The 17,569-nt window shown below is 51.5% G+C and overlaps 1 protein-coding gene across 1 annotated transcript; it reads right to left on the bottom strand.

Annotated features, from left to right (window-relative positions):
• Nucleotides 1–374: 374 nt before the first annotated feature.
• Nucleotides 375–17,336, bottom strand: ATP2A1 (ATPase, Ca++ transporting, cardiac muscle, fast twitch 1). The gene is made up of 22 exons (XM_006877048.1): nt 17,051–17,336; nt 16,730–16,747; nt 16,285–16,367; nt 14,813–14,917; nt 13,784–13,922; nt 11,945–12,025; nt 11,044–11,129; nt 10,600–10,897; nt 10,258–10,424; nt 7,806–7,894; nt 7,450–7,552; nt 7,097–7,228; nt 5,145–5,270; nt 4,820–5,038; nt 3,782–4,117; nt 3,394–3,614; nt 3,099–3,301; nt 1,818–1,903; nt 1,592–1,725; nt 1,401–1,518; nt 1,110–1,227; nt 375–400 (listed from the first exon to the last, which is right to left on the bottom strand). The coding sequence occupies exons 1-22, from the start codon at nt 17,166–17,168 to the stop codon at nt 375–377; spliced, it is 3,006 nt and encodes a 1,001-aa protein (XP_006877110.1). The 5' UTR covers nt 17,169–17,336.
• Between the last annotated feature and the right edge of the window lie 233 nt (nt 17,337–17,569).

The raw sequence follows: 17,569 nt of genomic DNA, 5'->3' as shown, positions 1-17,569 counted from the left end.
GACAGAAACATGTCTGTGTGCATACCTGGGCACTCACACACATGCCCTAGGACAGGCAGCTGCTTTCTGGACTGCATGACACTAAGGTGCTAGTCCACAAGGGCCCTGCCCAGACCCTAAGATGTGCACATAGGTGAGCCCAGACTTTTCAGTCATTTATTTTCAATAAATAAGCAGCTCAGATCGATCAGTCGCCTTGTCCCTGTGAACCCCACGAGGTCAGTGGAGGAGGGGGAAGGTTTTGCAAGGTTAAAAGGGAGGGATGTGAGTTTATAAACGAAACCGAAATGGGAGTGGATGGTGTGGGCTGGGCCTGGGACACAGCCAGGCTGAAGATGCATCCCTATGGGTGGGGGAGGGGGACGAAGGGACTGTCACTTCCTTCTTTCATCTTCTGGGTCTGGAATGAGAGAGACGGGATGATGCGGTGGGGCCAGGAGAAGGAAAGTTCCTGGCAGGCTCCCAGCACTCACCTGGAGGCCCACCCTGCCCTTTGCCCTCCCTACTCACCTGTACCCCCAGACCCCATTTCCCCACCCACTGCAGCCCTGGCAGCAGATAGCTCAGCGTCCAGCCAGCGCGGCGCGGCGCAGCACAGCGCAGCACAGCTTAGCCGACCTTGGGTCCCTGGGGCGCCACCAAGGTAGGGGGGACACCCAGGAGAGCAGTGCTGACTCTCAGGCATGGGTGGCAGCGGCAGCAGCAGTGGCTCCGGGTGGAGCTGCGAGCGCAAGTGACCTCAGGTGTGGACAGGGTGGGGGGCAGGCAGCAGCAGAGCAGCTGGGACCAAGGGCAAGAAAGGGGCAATACCTGTGACACGGATTCAAAGAGATGGAGGAGTAGGGACAGGTTATCCTATGGCCAGAGAGGACAGAGAGAGCCGTTACCAAGGAGGGGGGAAGGGGTGAAGAGTTTGGGGGCTCCAGGTGTAGAGAGAGAATGGGGAGAGTCGGTGAGAGAGGTCTGGATGCTCTTCCCTGGTGGACACTGGCCCTAGAGGGCCAGAGGGGCACACCCTTCTGGAAAGGAAGTGTAGACACAGGCGCAGCGCACAATGGGAACTGTCTGGGGTCCCAGGACTCGTGAAGCTCTAAGGGGAAGCTGCTTACCCTCCAGATAGTTCCGAGCAACGAACTTGAGGAGTTCATCTAGCCCGATGACTGGAAGGGAGATTTTAACGACCATGAACCACTGGGTCCAATCCAGAGGCCGGAGCTTGAAGATCATCTGAGGGGAGCAGAGAAAAAGGACAAGTACCCCACTTAGGAGGAAGCCAGAAGATCCAACCTTGAGACCACCCTCCTGCCACTCTCTGGAACTTCTAGCTGGAGTGATTTCAGGCCCTACCCAGGTTCCCTTTGGAAGTGGGGGGGCAGGTGGTCCTTGGGCAGAAGGCTCACCGGCAATGGGTCGACATAGAGGATGAGGAAATGGAGGGACATGGAGAGGCAGATGGAGCCCAGCAGCCAGATGTTCACCCAGGGAGGCATCCGCATAAGGGACTGGTTCTCAGACAGGCTGCAGGAAATGGATGGTGGAGACAAAGAAGTGGTGGGGAGGTGGGGGGACAGGGGCAGGTGGGCAACCTTACCTGTTGAGAGCATTGCACATCTCAATGGTGACCAACACAGACAAGGCCATGGTCATGGGCTCAGGGGCTTCAAAGACCTCACAGTCCAGACCCTCAAAGTCGGGGTTATCCTCCGAGCACTGCATGAAATGAGTCTGCAGGCAAAGGGGAGTGATAGGCCAGTGAGCCCCCATGCGGGCTCCCTGCATGCCTGTGGTGCCCGCCCTCCGCTCAGCCCTCTCCCTACCAGCTGACTGTAGTTGACATGAGGCCCGTCATCTGCGTAGAGGAACCACCAAGCAGCTGCTCCCACAGTGGCTGCACCCACATAACCTGTGGTGGAAGATAGGAGTCAAGGCTAGGAGTTGGGAGGTATCAAGAGGGTCTCACATGATTAATAGGAAAGTTTAAAAAAAACAAAACAACAAATGCTGGTAAGGGATGTGGAGAGACTGGGACCTTCCTACACTGCTGGTGGGACTGTAAAATGGAATAGCGCTTTCTCAACAAGTTGGAAATAGAAATACTGTCTGATGTAGCAAGCCCTCTACTTGATGTGCATCCTCAAGAATTAAGAACCATGACACAAATAGATAATTGCACACCCATGTCCTGGTGTGACACTGTTGAATATAAGCCACTAAGTGCCACTGAGTCAGTTACGACTGACTTCCAAGGAGCAGCTGGTGAGTTTGAACTGCCGACCTTGCGGTTAAAACCCACCTTTGGGTCCTAAGCTTATCCTACAGTGCCACACCAGGACTCTGCTAACTCCAAGGTCAGGGTCACTATGAGTTGAAACCCACTCAGCGGCAGGCACTTAACAGTAACAGTGTTCACGGCAGCACTATTCACAATAGCAAAAAGATGGAGAGAGCCTAAATGCTCCTCAACAGAAGATTGGGTAAACTTTGGTACACACACAATGGAATACTCTGCAAAATTGAAGAATAACGAATCTGCGAAACACCTCACACCACAGATGAACCTGGAGGACATTATATTGAGTGAAATTAGTCACAAAAGGACACTTTTGTGAGCCCACTGTTTTAAAACAGACCACTATTGTAAAAAAAGAAAATGTTCTCTTGATGAAAGAAATATTCTATGATGGTTTCCAGGTGTAGGAAGTTAGGGAGAGTTATTCACAGGCTGCAGGGTAGACATGTTAACATGGGTGACAGAGAAGGCAATATACAAGAGGGAAGTTGGCAGAGGAAAGCTGAAGGCAGCAGAAGACATGGGGAGGAATGCAAGAGTTAAAGTGAATACAAGTAAATTCTAGCAGTACATGGAGGGGATTGCAATCATTGTAATGAAATAAAGTGTATGATTTGCTGAATGTGAAACTGATGATGTACTCTGTAAACCTATACTCAAGTCACAATAAAGAGGGCCTCACAAGGCATGGACAGCTGGCTGAGAACGAGGCCCCTCACAGCAGCTGCCCTGGGGGAACTGGGGTCTTAGAAGGGATTCCCCAGGGCTGGGAAGGACTGGGGGTAGGGTTGCATGTCAACCTGCTCACCTCCAATTGCCATGTAGCGGAAGAAAAGCCAGCCACTGATAAGGGGCTCCTTGGGACTGCGGGGGGGCCGGTCCATGATGTCCAAGTCGGGGGGATTGAAGCCCAGGGCTGTGGCCGGGAGCCCGTCTGTCACCAGGTTGACCCACAGCAGCTGCACGGGGATAAGGGCCTCAGGCAGCCCCAAGGCAGCAGTCAGGAAGATGCTGCAGGAAGGAGGCAGTTGGGCATGGTCCTGACTCCAGCCCGGGCTGAGCCCCACCCAGCCCCGGGCTATCCTGGAAGTCCGCTTGCTCACCAGACCACCTCACCCACATTGGAGGAAATGAGGTAGCGGATGAACTGCTTCATGTTGTTGTAAATGGCTCGGCCCTCCTCCACGGCAGCCACAATGGTGGAGAAGTTGTCATCTGCGAGCACCATCTCCGAGGCAGTCTTGGCCACAGCGGTGCCAGATCCCATGGCAATGCCAATCTCAGCCTTCTTCAGGGCAGGAGCATCATTGACGCCATCACCTGTCTGAGAGAAGGTGGGACTCAGGGCCCCTCTCCACAGCCTACTCCTGGGAACCCTTCCAGTCCGTGGCTCTCCCACTTAGTGCCTCCCTCCTGTGCCCCCGATTCCTTAAGGTACTGCTCTCCAGGGATGAGAAGGCTGCCTCAGTGCCTCCGTTTCCATCTCCTCACCATGGCTGTGATCTCATCGAAGGACTGCAGATACTCCACGATCTTGGACTTGTGAGAGGGCTCCACACGAGCAAAGCAGCACGCACGGCGGCAGGCGTCCCGCTGCTCGGCCAGGGGCAGGTCGTCAAACTCTCGGCCAGTGTAAGCACGGTCTGTCACCTCCTCATTCTCGCCGAAGATGCCAATGCGTCGGCAGATGGCGATGGCTGTGCCCTTGTTGTCCCCTGTGATCATAATCACCCGGATGCCAGCATCACGGCACAGCTGGATGGAGCCTGTGACCTCCTTTCGGGGTGGGTCCAACATGCCAACTACACCAACGAAAGTCAGGTCCAACTGGAGAGACAAAGGAGAGAAGCAGGGTCAGAGAGGAAGCCGGGGAAGATGGAACAAAGGGCAGCCAGCTGGGGGAGAGCCTGCGCCCTGGACTTGCAACCCCAGGGGTCTGGTGTTCACACTCTGCAGGCTTAGGGGAGTGTTTCTTGCTTATCCATGTTAGCCTGAGCAAGATCAGACATGTGGTAGACACCAAGTTCCATGTCTTCAAGGAAAGAACAAGAGCTGGAAATTGGGGTGGTTTCTGTTATCAGGGTTCCACTCACGTGGTCTACCACTTGGAGCAGATCCCATTTACCTACTGGGCCACAGCTGGCTCTAGAAAGTGAAAGGAGTGGGTTCTGATGCTATTCAGAGTGCCGACCTAGTGCAAGATCAGAACCGGGCCTGAGTACAGATGAACACTGTGGGCTTCTACATCAGGATGGGGGCCAAGGCTCAGTGCACTGCTGGTGACCCTGCTGGTGCCAGCTCCTCACCTCACCACAGACCAGCCCAGAATCACTTTAAAGAGGCACCAGGCTAGCTGGTTTGGAAGGTCCTTTTGGGCTCTAAAATCCTGTGTTGAAAGCACATGGTAAGGAGGAGTCGGTTTGACTGATGAAGTAGGACGTGACAAAGGGCAAGAAGGAGGAGAGGTGGCTAACTGGAAAGCTCACTCTTCATCAACTCTGGGCTGCTGGGAGGCTGTCATGTGCTCACCTCATACTCTACAAACTTGGCAGAGTCATCCAGAAGCATCTCCTCTCGCTTTGGAGGGCTGTCCCGGGTGGCCAGGGCTAGGCAGCGCAGGGTATCCCGACCAGTGCCCCATTCCTTGATCACTGACAAGATCTTCTCCTTCACTGGCCCAGTCATTGACACCCGGGTCGTGCCCACTCGCAAGTAGGTACAGCGGTCAATGACCCCCTCAGGAGCACCCTAGGAGATCAAAGCAGCATTCTGAGACCCCTTGCCTGCCTTCCAGGGCACAGATAGGAGAGGAATTCAGGGTTAGGAAGAAGATAAGGCACTTGTGATTTCTGACCTTGATAAACATCTTGTTGCCCACAGCAGCCCTGGAAGATTTGGCTGGGGAGCAGTAGACAGACATGGACTTTCTGTCTCGGGAGAACTCTAGTGTGAATTCCTTCTTCATTAGCTGGCGGATCACCTGTGAGGGAGGAGATGGGCCGAGAGACCAGATATGAGGTTGGTGAGAAAAGAAAAATGATGCTGTATTGAAAAGGAAGGAATCCCAGACCCTTTACCAAAAAGGAGTTGGAGGTCACGCAGACCTCAAGTTTTATACCATGAGTGGGGAATGTCCGGCCTGCGGGCCTTATGGCCCTTGCAAGGCAACCAGAGTTTCAGCCATCACGTTGTTGTTATTAAGTGCCATCAAGCTGGTTCTGACTCATAGCGGCCTCGTATAGGGTTTCTGACGCTATAAATCTTTATGGGACTAGAAAACTTCATCTTTCTCCAGTGGAATGGCTGGTAGTTTCAAACTTCTGACCTTCAGGTTAACAGTTAGACTCATAACCACTATGCTACCAGAGCTCCTTAGCCATCACATTGTTGTTGTTGTTGTTGTTAAGTGCCGTTGAGTCGGTTCCGACCCATAGCGACCCTGTACAGGGTTTCCGAGGCTGTAAATCTTTACGGGAGTAGAAAGCCTCATCTTTCTCCTGCGGAGCAGCTGGTAGTTTTGAACCACTGACCTTAAGGTTGGCGGCCCGATTCGTAACCACTACGCTACCAGAGCTCCTTAGCCATCACATTAGGGGTGAATTAATCAAATATTTGATCAAATATAGCAGGCTAATTTTTAAGCTGACAATTTTGTATAGCCCGCGAATGATACTATAAATATCCAAATGGCCCTTGGCAGAAAAAAGGTTCCGCATCCTTGCTTTAGACTCAAGCTAAATCTGGTGCCAACAATACAAATGAAGACGATTTCAAGGCTAATGCTGCGACCATAATGTAGTGTTCCGTTTAAAGCATGACAGAAAGGAGGGTCCAGAAAAATGTTCAGGGATGCTGGACATGTTCTATAACCTGCACTGTCCAATACAGTGCAACTCAGCAATGACCAATCAACTGTGTGAATGAAGCACTGCACTTCTGTGTTTGTTTCATTTCCATTTCAATAACCATGCATGTCGTTGGACAGCGTTGGCCTCACCAAATAGAGGATATTTTCCTCACTGATACATTACTGTCTAAGGGGCTCTGGTAGTGTAGTGGTTATGAATCAGGCTGTGAACCTTAATGTCAGCAGTTCAAAACTAACAGCCGCTTCGCGGGAGAAAGATGAGAAGCTTGTTGCTCCCATAAAGCTATGAGTCGGAATCGACTCCACAGCACATAACAAGAACATTTCTGTTTACCTTATAATCTGTAATAGCTGTCCATTATATGGTATTGCTTTAATGTTTTTTAAATGAATTCTTTATTGATAGACATTTAGATGAACATTTTTGTGATATTAAGGAAAGCAGCAAAAAGCCTCTCATACAGAAAAGTACAAGAACAGTGGGAACAGAACACCCCAGATGAACTGTATAGATGGTTCAGTAAATATTAATGTTAAAGAGAGCACAACAGACTCCAATGTGTTCAAGTGAATGAGAAGAACCCGGGAAAGGCTTTGGCAGCCTTTTCCAGTAGGTACAGGGACCATACATTGGGACTTGAGATCTGATGGAAATCAAGAAAACTTGTAGGGACAGATGGATAATGGGGTTGAAATGGGCTACCCCAAGATGGGTCCCTTGTGGATTCTGGGTCCAGCTCTGTCAATTTCAACTAGTGAATCTTGAAATACACCAAGGGACTCAGCAGCAGAGAGCTGGATGAGGCATTATACAGACTCAGCCTGGCCAAAAACAGAACTATAGGAGGACCGTCCACCTGTGTGGGTTGAGGAGGTCTCCACATGGGGCACAGGCCTCCTAGGAAGGGACATAGGGGTCGGGGAGTCCCCAGACTCACCGAATTGCAGGCATTAGCTCTCTCCACCTTGGAGAGGTTTCTCACTTCAGTGTTGAATACATTCATCTTCTCCACCAGGGTGGTGAGGGCTGTCTCGGTGGCCTCGCCGACCTTCTCATAGACACCTTTGGACTAGATGGGCAGAGGGGCAATAAGCAGGTGCCCCAGGTTCCTCCTGCCTTGCTCTCCCCTATCATACCCATCTTCCACCCAAACTAGGAGAGAACAAACCACTTCCTTCCCATTATGCCACAGGGTGTGATGGGCCTGCCTCCTACAGTCTGTGGAGAGGGTTTGGTCCCTGAGCCGCTGATTGGAAAGGGAAGGGAGGCTTCGATGAGAGTGGGGATTACCTCATTGAAGTCCAAGGAGGAGTCATTGCAGAGGGCACAAATGGTGGCCAGCTCCACCAGCCCATCATACTGCCCCGCCCGCACTGGCTTATCATTCTTCAAGCTGGCAGCAGGGTGGGGAGGGAAGAGGGAGAGATAGGTAGAGAAGAACAGGAATGAGATGCAGAGAGAACTTCGGAAAGCAGTGAGCTGATGAGGAGGAGGGACAGGCAGGGAGATGGCAATCACCTCAGAGAGCAAGTGGGACAGAGAACAAGGTCGGGGAATAAGAGGAGAGAGAAAGGAAGCCAAAACTAGAGGTAGAGACGGGGAAAGGTGGGGCATGAGGAGCTGGGAGAAGACCTTTGGAGACTTACACCTCTCCCTCTGGAGCGTAAGTGGAGCCAGTGATGGAAAACTCGTTCAGAGAGCAGAAGTCTCCGTCCACCTTGTCGACAATAAACATCTGCAGGTGGAGGGGGGTGGGTAGGGGGTGGTTATGCACACAGATGTCTAACTCCCCAACACACACACCCTGAAAACAACTGTCTGCATGGAGGGAGGCCCAGGCCCTTGGAGGCTAACCTCTCCCTACACCCAGCACTCTTATGACTGACTTCCTGCCTTCCCTCCTTCTCCCTCATTTTCCTGTGTCCCCACGCAGGCACAGGCATTTCCATGTTCCGTGTGTACTCTAAAGCAATACTGCAGGCTGTACCTAGGGTTGTTAATACAGTAAGATGTGGGGCCTGTGGCTAATGAGAAAGGAAAGGGTACATGGCCCATCCACAGCTCCAGTGGCTTGTGGCCAGATCTATCAGTTTTACAGGATGTGCTTGAAGTTCAGGTTATTTTTCTGAGAAATCACTTTCTAATGTGGGCAACTCATCTGTTTCTTACAAAACCTGAAACAGGAAGCATAATAGGAGGCAAGCTCCACACACCAGTGGTTTGACTTAGAAGCCTGTACGTTGGGGGGACTTGGAGATCCTATGCCTTAGAAGGAGCTGCCAGACTGAAGACAGAGTGGTGTGGATGGGACCCAGCTTTTCATTCATGAGAAGAGAAATGGCTTGGAAGTTCTCTAAGATCAAAGGGTTCTGTGGTCACATGAGTTTGGGAAACTCTGAGTTAAACAAAGTGAAATCTGTTCCCTTTTCAGGTGACCTTCTCTGAAGCTGTAGAATGCCAACAGGCACTGTGGGGGTCCCAAGGGGCCCTGAGCCCTCAATTCTCAGAATATGTCTATTTCATGGGTGTGTTACTCTCCAGAACCTCTCCCAAGAGAGGAGTTCTTTACCTTTGGTTCATGAATGATCCAAAGAGGTCTGTAAACTTGGATTCATCTTTCTTTCCTCTCTGATACTTAGGATTTCTTTCCATTTATGAACTTTGAGAATGGATCACATTAATTAGCAAAACTTGTGACTTTATCCCCAATATATTCACAGATACTTTCTTATCATATTACCTTTGTTGTAGGTCTCTCAAAATAGCATTTGTGCTCATCACTGCTTCAAACGGTGGCTCCACATGATGAGCACTAGACTGTGAACTACAAGGTCAGCAATTCGAGCCCACCAACCACGCCACAGGAGTAAGATGAGGCTTTCTGCTCCAGCAGAAGTTTTAAAGCCTCAGAAACTCTATATAGGGTAGCTATGAGTTGAAACTGACTCCAAAGCACTTAACAACAACAATTGCAGCCACCAATTGTTGTTGTTGTTAAGTGTTGTCAAGTCAGTTCCAAGTCACAGTGACCCTGTATAGGGTTTCTGAGGGAGTGGCTGGTGAGCTTGAACTGCCAACCTTGCAGTACAGTGCTTATTCCAGGGCACCAACCACCAGGACTTCATAGCCACCAACAGAATCTGATATTTAATGCATTAATAAAGAACCCTATATGAGGGAGCTTCAAAAAGTTCATGGAAAAATGGAATTGAAAGATAATGGAATTTTTCCATGAATTTTTTGAAGGCACTCATATTATTGTTGTTGTTGTTGTTGTTAAGGGCCCTCAAGTCGGGCCTGACTCATAGCAACCCTGTATAAGGTTTTCAGAAGCGGTTGGTGAATTTAAACCATTGACCTTACAGTTCAAACCAACCTTAGGGTGCAGTGATCCCATAAATTGTATTACCAAACCATAAATTTGTTTTTAAAATACCTTGGTAACTGTATTTCAATTATTAGTTTCTTCTATTGGTAATACTATGTATTTTTTAAACAGAATCCTATGTGTATTATCTTATGCATTTAAATGAGTTCATATTATCCTTTCATTCCATTTCCAGTGAAGTTTTTGAAGTCCCCTCTTATTGTATTGAGAAGAAGTCCAGAACTCCCAAGGGTCTGAGGCACAAAAAAAGATGATGAGGCCTGGTTTAGAAAATGCTATTGAAGATGAGTGTGACCAGGTTCCACAGGTCCTCCAGGGAGTGCGCATTCTGGCAGGCAACCTGGTGCAGAGGAAGAGCCTCTGGAATCAGAGAGACTTGCTTGGAAATACCTCTGCTGATCATGATCCATGTGTCTTTGAGCAACTCACTGAACCTCCCAGAACCTTTGAAAAACAGCATTACTAAGACCTTCCCTTCCCGGAGCTGTTGGAAGATTCAAGACCACACCCAGCTCTAGTGAGGGGTTTCTGGCTGGGGCAGAAGGGCCTTTCTGGTCACTGTCCTCACCAGCAGGATGGCACTGTGTCTACCCTGTGAGCACTTCCCAGACCAAGAGAAGCTACCTCTAACACGGGCCACTCCATCTTGAGAGGGCCCATTTCACCCCAATGTCACCTTCTGAGGGGATGTGCTGTGCACATGGTCTGACCTTGCAGACAGACATCTGGTTGGTGGTGAGGGTGCCGGTCTTGTCGGAACAGATGACAGAGGTGCAGCCCAGGGTCTCTACAGAGGGCAAGCTCCTCACGATTGCGTTCTTCTTTGCCATCCGGCGGGTGCCCAGGGCCAGGCAGGTGGTGATGACAGCAGGAAGTCCTGTGAAGGAGGGGAAGGCATGAGGGGACAATACAGGAGCAGGGGGAGCTGAGAGACCTAGTGTGGTCCTCAAATCTATCAGGTCCTGGTTCTTGGAACCTGTAAATCTTCATTATTTGGAAAAAGGATCTTTGTAGACATGATAAGCAGATGGGAGAAGCAGAGGCTATCATACCTTCTGGGATCGCAGCCACAGCCAGAGCCACGGCAATCTTAAAGTAGTAGATGGCACCACGGAACCAAGAGCCGCCATGGACAGGATCATTGAAGTGGCCAATGTTGATGAGCCAGACAGCCACACAGATGAGGGAGATGACCTTAGAGAGCTGCTCCCCAAACTCATCCAGTTTCTGTTGCAGAGGAGTCTTCTCCTGCTCTGTGGCAGCCATTTGGTCACGGATCTTCCCAATCTCGGTACTCACCCCCGTGGTGGCCACAATGCCTGTGGCCTTGCCAGCTGCAATGTTGGTACCCTGGGAAGGTAAAGAAGAGTCAGGGAATCAGGCAAGAGTGTCCTTCGTGTCCCATCCCACCAAAAGGAAGGTTACCCAGAAGTCCACCCTCTGCCATGTCTCTCCCAAAGCAGTGGGTGAGTGACAACTGATCCTGGCTGGCTCACCGAAAAAAGCATGTTCTTCTTGTCCTGGTTGACAGCTCGGGGGTCAGGAACAGGGTCTGTGTGCTTGATGACAGAGACAGACTCACCTGTGGAGAAGAACCCCAGGGGTTTTCAGGTAACATCAGGTCCTGTTCCCATACCCCTTACCCCTAACGCCTTCCCTATTCAGGCAGGGCAGAGCCTGGTAAGGATCAAACAACAGTCCTGGAGGGAAAAGGGAAATCAAGAGGAAGAATACCCGAGTCCCAGCGTAACCACTTAAAAGATGGCTGACTGAATCACTTAACTTTAGTTTGCCCCTCAGTAGAATAAGAATAGTATGTACATGTATACACTTCAGAATAGGATTTGGTCAAAATGATATAAACTGGAGGATGTGAAAACAGGTCCTAGGAGGCACCCAGGAGCCTTCCATCCTCATCCTAATAGCAGGGGCAGCAGCAATCGTCCTGGTGCAGCCCAGGAGATGCTCACTGGCTCCTGTCTTCGGCATCTCGATGGAGAAACAGAAGCAGCATGGTTTAAGTACACCAGAACTCTCCATCTTGTCCTAGAAACTTGGGGTTCTTCGCTTGGGGACTTTTGAAGATGTCGAAGGAGACAGGATAGTTCTTCGACTGTGTATGTCCATAGACCCATGGGGAAGGGATGGGTACAGGGCCATACAGAGAATGGGTCCGAATGTCCTGTCCTCTCCTATGACCCTTGTGACAGATTGAACAAGACTGAGCAATGCTGAGACTACAGCTTCTAGCAAGCTAGGGGAGGTCCTATTGCTTGTTGGATGTTCTCATTTGCCCATACGAATTCCATCCTTGTCTGTCTGCCCAGCTCCTCCCTCACCAAATCCTTATTCCCACACCCACAGGATTCATTCTCCTGGGAACCCAGGCCACCAAACCTGTGAGAATGGACTGGTCAACCCTGAGGGTGGTGGATTTGATGGAGAGGATGCGGATATCTGCAGGGACTTTGTCCCCCACTGTGGAGAGAGAAGAAGGGGGTCAGTTGGTAAGAGAGCTTTCTTCCTATCTAACTCACACTCATCTTCCAGGTCTCAGGTAGATCACCGTGGACCAGGTGCCTCCACCCCTGGGCTGGAGTCAGATGCCCCAGTAAGCATCCCCATTCGAACACTCTTGCCCATCATTCCTTTGTGCTGAAGAATGCTTTTCTTCCCGGACCATGGGCTCAGTGAGGGCAGGGCTTGGTGTGCTTCCTGGTAAGGCATGGGCGTAGTATGTGCTCAGTGACTAACTATGTACTGAATGACTGAAGGCACACTCCACCAGAATGGGAATAAACTAAAACTGAGAAGGAAACAAGTGACAAATGTCGGGAAGGAGCTCAGAGAAACAGGGTGAGTGGGAGAGAAAGGTGTGAGGGTACAACATAGAGGATGAAGTAGGAGCCAGAGCACACAAACATACATACACACGCATGCACGCACACAGCACAACACAAGCACCCAGTGCTCACACATTCAGGTAGCAGGCAGGAAGCCACTGGTGAGGGAGCAGGGAGTTAGGACCAACAGAGAAGGGGGTAATCAGAATCATCGAAGGAAACAAAGCATGAGGGGCAGGAAAAGCCAGACACCCTGGAGAGCAGAGAAAGATGGGGTGGGAGGCGAGAAACACCCAGACTGAGTGGAGGGAGTCGGTACATGGCACTGCCCTGGGGAAGCAGCTGAAGAAGCAGAGGTCTCATCAGACTTAGACATCTTAGAAAAGGCTGGGAACTGACAAGGTTCTGCCTAATTCCACCCTGGTCCTAAGGAGGGTGCTGGGACAGGGGTCAACTGCTTTCCTTTCCCTCTAAGGTGCCTGTCCCTGGGCCAAAGGAAGCTGGGAAGGAGGAGGGAGGAGGTGGGTGATGGAGTCAGGCGGTACACCCTGTCACCCAAGCCGAGGTGATATTTATAGACATTCATGGCGCGGACTCCAAACTGTCACCAGAGTGGGATGGCCCTGTGATGGGTGCAAGGGTCTTCAGCCTGCCCTTCCCTCCCTCTCCCCAAGCTTCCCTTTTAGGTGATTTGTGTGTCTGGTGGAGGAAGGAGGCCTAGAGACACTGTCCCCATGGCTGGTGGTATGGGAGGCCGGCACAGGGCAAATACAAAATCCGCTGAAGGGGGCAGAATCCCAGTAATCTTAGCCACCCGGCCCCCACCCCTCCCTGGTCAGGCATTAGGTGTCCCTATACTGGAGAGGCGGGGCCCCTCCTGGAGCTCCCCTCCTCCCAGGTCCCGTGCTCTCATTGGGACCTGAGTTTCCCTTACATGGTCGGGGGCTTGAGCCTTTGGCCCCCCCTCCTCCCTTCTACCCTTACTCCTTCCCCTTTGAGAGGCCTCAAGGGTACTGAGAGGTCAAGACTTAGAGCTGACCAAGCTTGGGGTGGTGGAAGGAGAGGGAAGTCAAGGCCTCCAGAGGGGGGTGAGAAAGGAGTCATTGGCAGGCACTGCGTTCCACCTGTTGCTTGCAAGTGCTGAGGGGGGGCGGGGGAGCAGGGGGTCTGCTTGCAGCTTGGGGACAGGACTGGCAGTTCCTGCTGAGATGCTTATGGGGGGAAGGGAAGGGAGCCTGAGGCCACAATGCCCTGGGGTGACCTCCTAAGGAGTCTGGGAAGGAGGGGCAAAAACTCTACCATCCTGCCTGTCTAGACATCAGTTCCCACCTCCAACACACACATCTCTGCCTCAAACCCTGCCCTCCTTGGACCACCAGTTCCCATCACTCACCCGCCACCTCCACAATGTCCCCAGGGACAATGTCCCGAGCCTTGATCCTCTGTACTGACTTGCGGTCAGACCGGTAGACCTTCCCCATCTCAGGCTCATACTCCTTTAGAGCCTCTATGGCATTTTCCGCATTACGCTCCTGGGGGATAGGAAGGTGGAGAAGAAGAGGGTCAGCAGATCTCCAGAGGGAATGGGTCATTGAATGCGAGGGAATTGGTAAGAGAGGACTGGATGGGAGGTAGAGATGGTCAGAGTCTGGCAGGAAGAGGGACATTTGTAGAGAAGGTCAGGTGATGGATGCAGTTTTGACTCCTGGTACAGAGGAACTGACAAAGATGTACAAAGGTTAGTGTGTACATGCCAGGAAAGCTGCCATCCATGGCTGAAAATGTTTCAGGTAAAGGGGCTCGTAGTGGAGGAGAAAGGAGAATCAGAGAACACCAGGAAGCAGGGACGGGAAGTCAGGGTACTAAGACAAGACGAACTTAACCCACTGCTGTTAAGTGACTGACTCATAGTGACCCCCTATGGGACAAAGGAGAACCGTTCCAAAGGGTCTCCGAGGCTGTCAGTCTGTATGGAAGCAGACCGCCTCATCTTTCTCCCATGGAGCAGTTGGTGGGTTTAACCACTAACCTTTGGTATAGCAGTCCAATGCTTAACTCACTGCACTTGGGAAGGTAAGAGTGAGAAGGAAATCATACTAGCATTTATTGATTTCCTACTTCATTCCAGGCATGATGCTGGGCACGTGCACACTCATCACCTTTTTCAATTTCACCAGAACTCTGTAGGACAGGATTATTAATCTCCACTTTGGGGTGAGAAAATAGGGTTCAGAGAGATGAAGGCACTTGGCCAGGCTCATGGGCAAGACACAGTGGACACTCCATTCTCCTCCCTTCCCAACTTGCTTTCCCTTTTCCAAATTGAGTGAGAAGACCCAGAAGACAAGGCAAGTCAGACAAAGCAATGGAGGACAGGGCAACTGGCCAAGAATGATGCAAAGGAGCGAGGGTCCAAGCTAACCTGCCAAACTCCTACGATGGCATTGGCAATGAGGATCAAGAGGATGACAAAGGGTTCAACAAAGGCGGTGATGGTCTCCTCACCTTCCTCAAACCATGCCAGCACCTGGAGAGCAGGGAAACAAGTAAGTAGGAACCTCAAAGGAATAAATGAAAGAAGTGGAGGGATTCCAAAGACTACAGAGAGGTGACAACATGAGCAAGAGCTAATGAATGAGACAAGACATCATGAAAATACTGTAGCCACACATCCGTCTGAGGTTCTACACACCTCAGTGGCTCATACTTGAGCATACCACACCACCAAGGTGGGAATAGTGGGAACAGGCAGCCACAGATGTATACAACTCAGGGGAATAACTGGCAATGCTTACAGGTTCCCCTGGCTGAGTTCTAAGCTTGTAAATGATGCTCAGTAGACACATAATAGCCACCCCCACATCTATCTTACTATAGCCAAAATGCATAGGAAAAACCCTGAGGTTCTCACAGGGGCCTGGCCCGCCCATAGCCCTCCCCAAAAGCCCAAGACAGGGTAGCTCTTATTTCACAAGGGGGAGCAGAAGGAAGGATAAGGTTCCTGGGCCTCCTGTACACACCCCACCCAGCTGTTACCACTGCCAGGCAACAGCCACCGAGCAAATGTCAAGAGCAAAGCTGAGAGGGGAGTGAGGCCTTGCCAGCTAGTACTCTTCTACTAAAGAGACCAGAGGCCTCGGGGCCTTTTCTGTCTCCAGAGCCTTACCTGCCTGCAGGACTAAAGTGTTAAGGAAGAGACCCCAAAGCATAGGATGGATGCAACAGGTAGAAGTCCCCCCAGAGGGGTTTATGGAAACTAGGGAAGAGTCTTTCCAGGGCAGGAAACATGGAGGGGCCTTGAGAATGTGAGGAGATGGGAAGAGTGTAAAAGGAGTAGGGGTAAGGCCAGGCCAGGTGGGTGAGAAGTGGAGAATTGGGAATTCCAGCTCTCAGGGCCCGGGTGGGGACCAGGTCTTGGGAAGGGAGGGTTCTGGGCCTTGGGGCCACATTTGGAGTCTATCAGGGAGTCTTGCTCTTGGCCAATCAACGTCAGGAGGGCGGGGCAAGGTGCCAGGATGCTCGGGATTGGTGGATGGTGCAGCCCCAGAGAATGGCGGGAACAGTAGTCTTAGCACCTGGTAGCATTGGCTAGGGGTACTTGAGTGGGTAACCTGAGCCCTCCAAGCCCTTGAGGCTGTGGGGGTGTCTTAGCTTCAGCATTTTGACTGAGAATATTCTTATAGGTTAAAACAAAACCTGTCTTTGAGGGGCATGGGGGGAGGCAGAGGAGGAAAGAATCAGCACCCCCCTTCCTCCCCAGCTGTAAAATAGGATACTGAGGACTTAGACTAGAGGCCTCCACGGTTTGGAGTCCCCCACCCCCACCCCATCCCGGTTACACCTTGACCACCAGCAGTCTCCCATTCCACCAACCACATGCCTTCCCACACTTACAAAGGAAATGCAAGCGGCCAGAAGAAGGATCCGCACCAACAGGTCTTCAAACTGTTCTACCACCAACTCCCATAGGGACTTTCCTGAAGGGAGAGGCAAGGGGAATGTCCCCATCCCCGGGGGCTAAGGTCAACAGGATGAATGTCTGCGACTCCAGGTTCAGGCTGTAACCAGGGTCTAGAGTGGGAAGTTCTGGGGTGATAGTCAGACAGGCCCCTGGGAAGAAGGGCTGAAGGAGTTGCCAGGAGTCCAAAAACAGGCTCCTTGAAGTGGTGGGCAGTTATTCAAGGATTGGCTGCCTCAAGGAGAAAGTGACAGGAAACTGTTCCCTGCCAGACTCTAACCTTGGGAGGGTGATATTTGTGGGAGAGTGGTTAGGGAGAAGGCATGGAGAAGGGAGTGGGGCACCAAAGTGGGAGAAACCTCAGAAATTCCAGTAACTTACCTTCCTCAGCAGGAAGTTCTGCCCAAGGAAAAAGAAGAAAAGGAAATACTCATTTGGAGGTCAGTCCAAAAAATGCCCTCCCACATCCAAGACTTGTGGCTACGAGAATAAGGCTACTGAAAGGACAGCTCAGGTCCACCAAGGTCATTCCATAATATTTCCCCCAAACTCTGGGTCTCAGGAACTCAGTGTTCTCAGTATTGTTTGTCCTGTGGTCATCGGACCATGGCCCAGCTCATCCCTAAAGACCCTGGAGGGAGAGGCTCCAGTGTGTGTGCTGGTGCAGGAGGGCTTTACCAAACCACACCGAGGGACACTTACCATTGGGGCCATATTTCTCCAGATGCCGCTTAACTTGGTCTGGACTGAGGCCTGCGGTCTCATTCACCCCAAAATAGGCCAGACATTCCTCTGTGGTCTTGGAGTGTGCAGCCTCCATTGTGCTCCCTTCCTGGGGGCCAGGGGGCCGGTGTATTCCTTTTGGGGTGTCTCACGTGTGGGGGGCCTTCTTCAGTGTGTCCACCTGCCTGTCTGCCTGGGTGTCTCGCTTTTCCTCACCTGCCCCCCCAGGCTTTTCTTCCCTCCACAAAGCTCTGACCCCCGTCCCACTTGCAGCAGCCGGCCACCCCCCTAGCCCCCAGTTGGTCCTTATGAGGGAGTGGGGGGGGGGCAAGTTCCCCCTCCCCCAGACCAGGGATTGGCTGGCTGAGACTCCAGTAGGAGGGGTTAGAAGAGAGAGAGCTTTCTGCTGACAGAGAGGGAACAGTGGGCTGCAGCCTGAGATGTCACTCATAAGGAAAGCTAAGTGGCCCCAGCCCCACAGAAGGGGGATGGGAGAGA

The sequence above is a fragment of the Chrysochloris asiatica genome, unplaced genomic scaffold, assembly GCF_000296735.1.
Source record: "Chrysochloris asiatica unplaced genomic scaffold, ChrAsi1.0 scaffold00440, whole genome shotgun sequence".
Taxonomy (NCBI): Eukaryota; Metazoa; Chordata; class Mammalia; order Afrosoricida; family Chrysochloridae; genus Chrysochloris; species Chrysochloris asiatica.
The sequence above is the reverse complement of the archived record's forward strand: the minus strand, read 5'-3'. Positions and strand labels throughout refer to the sequence as shown.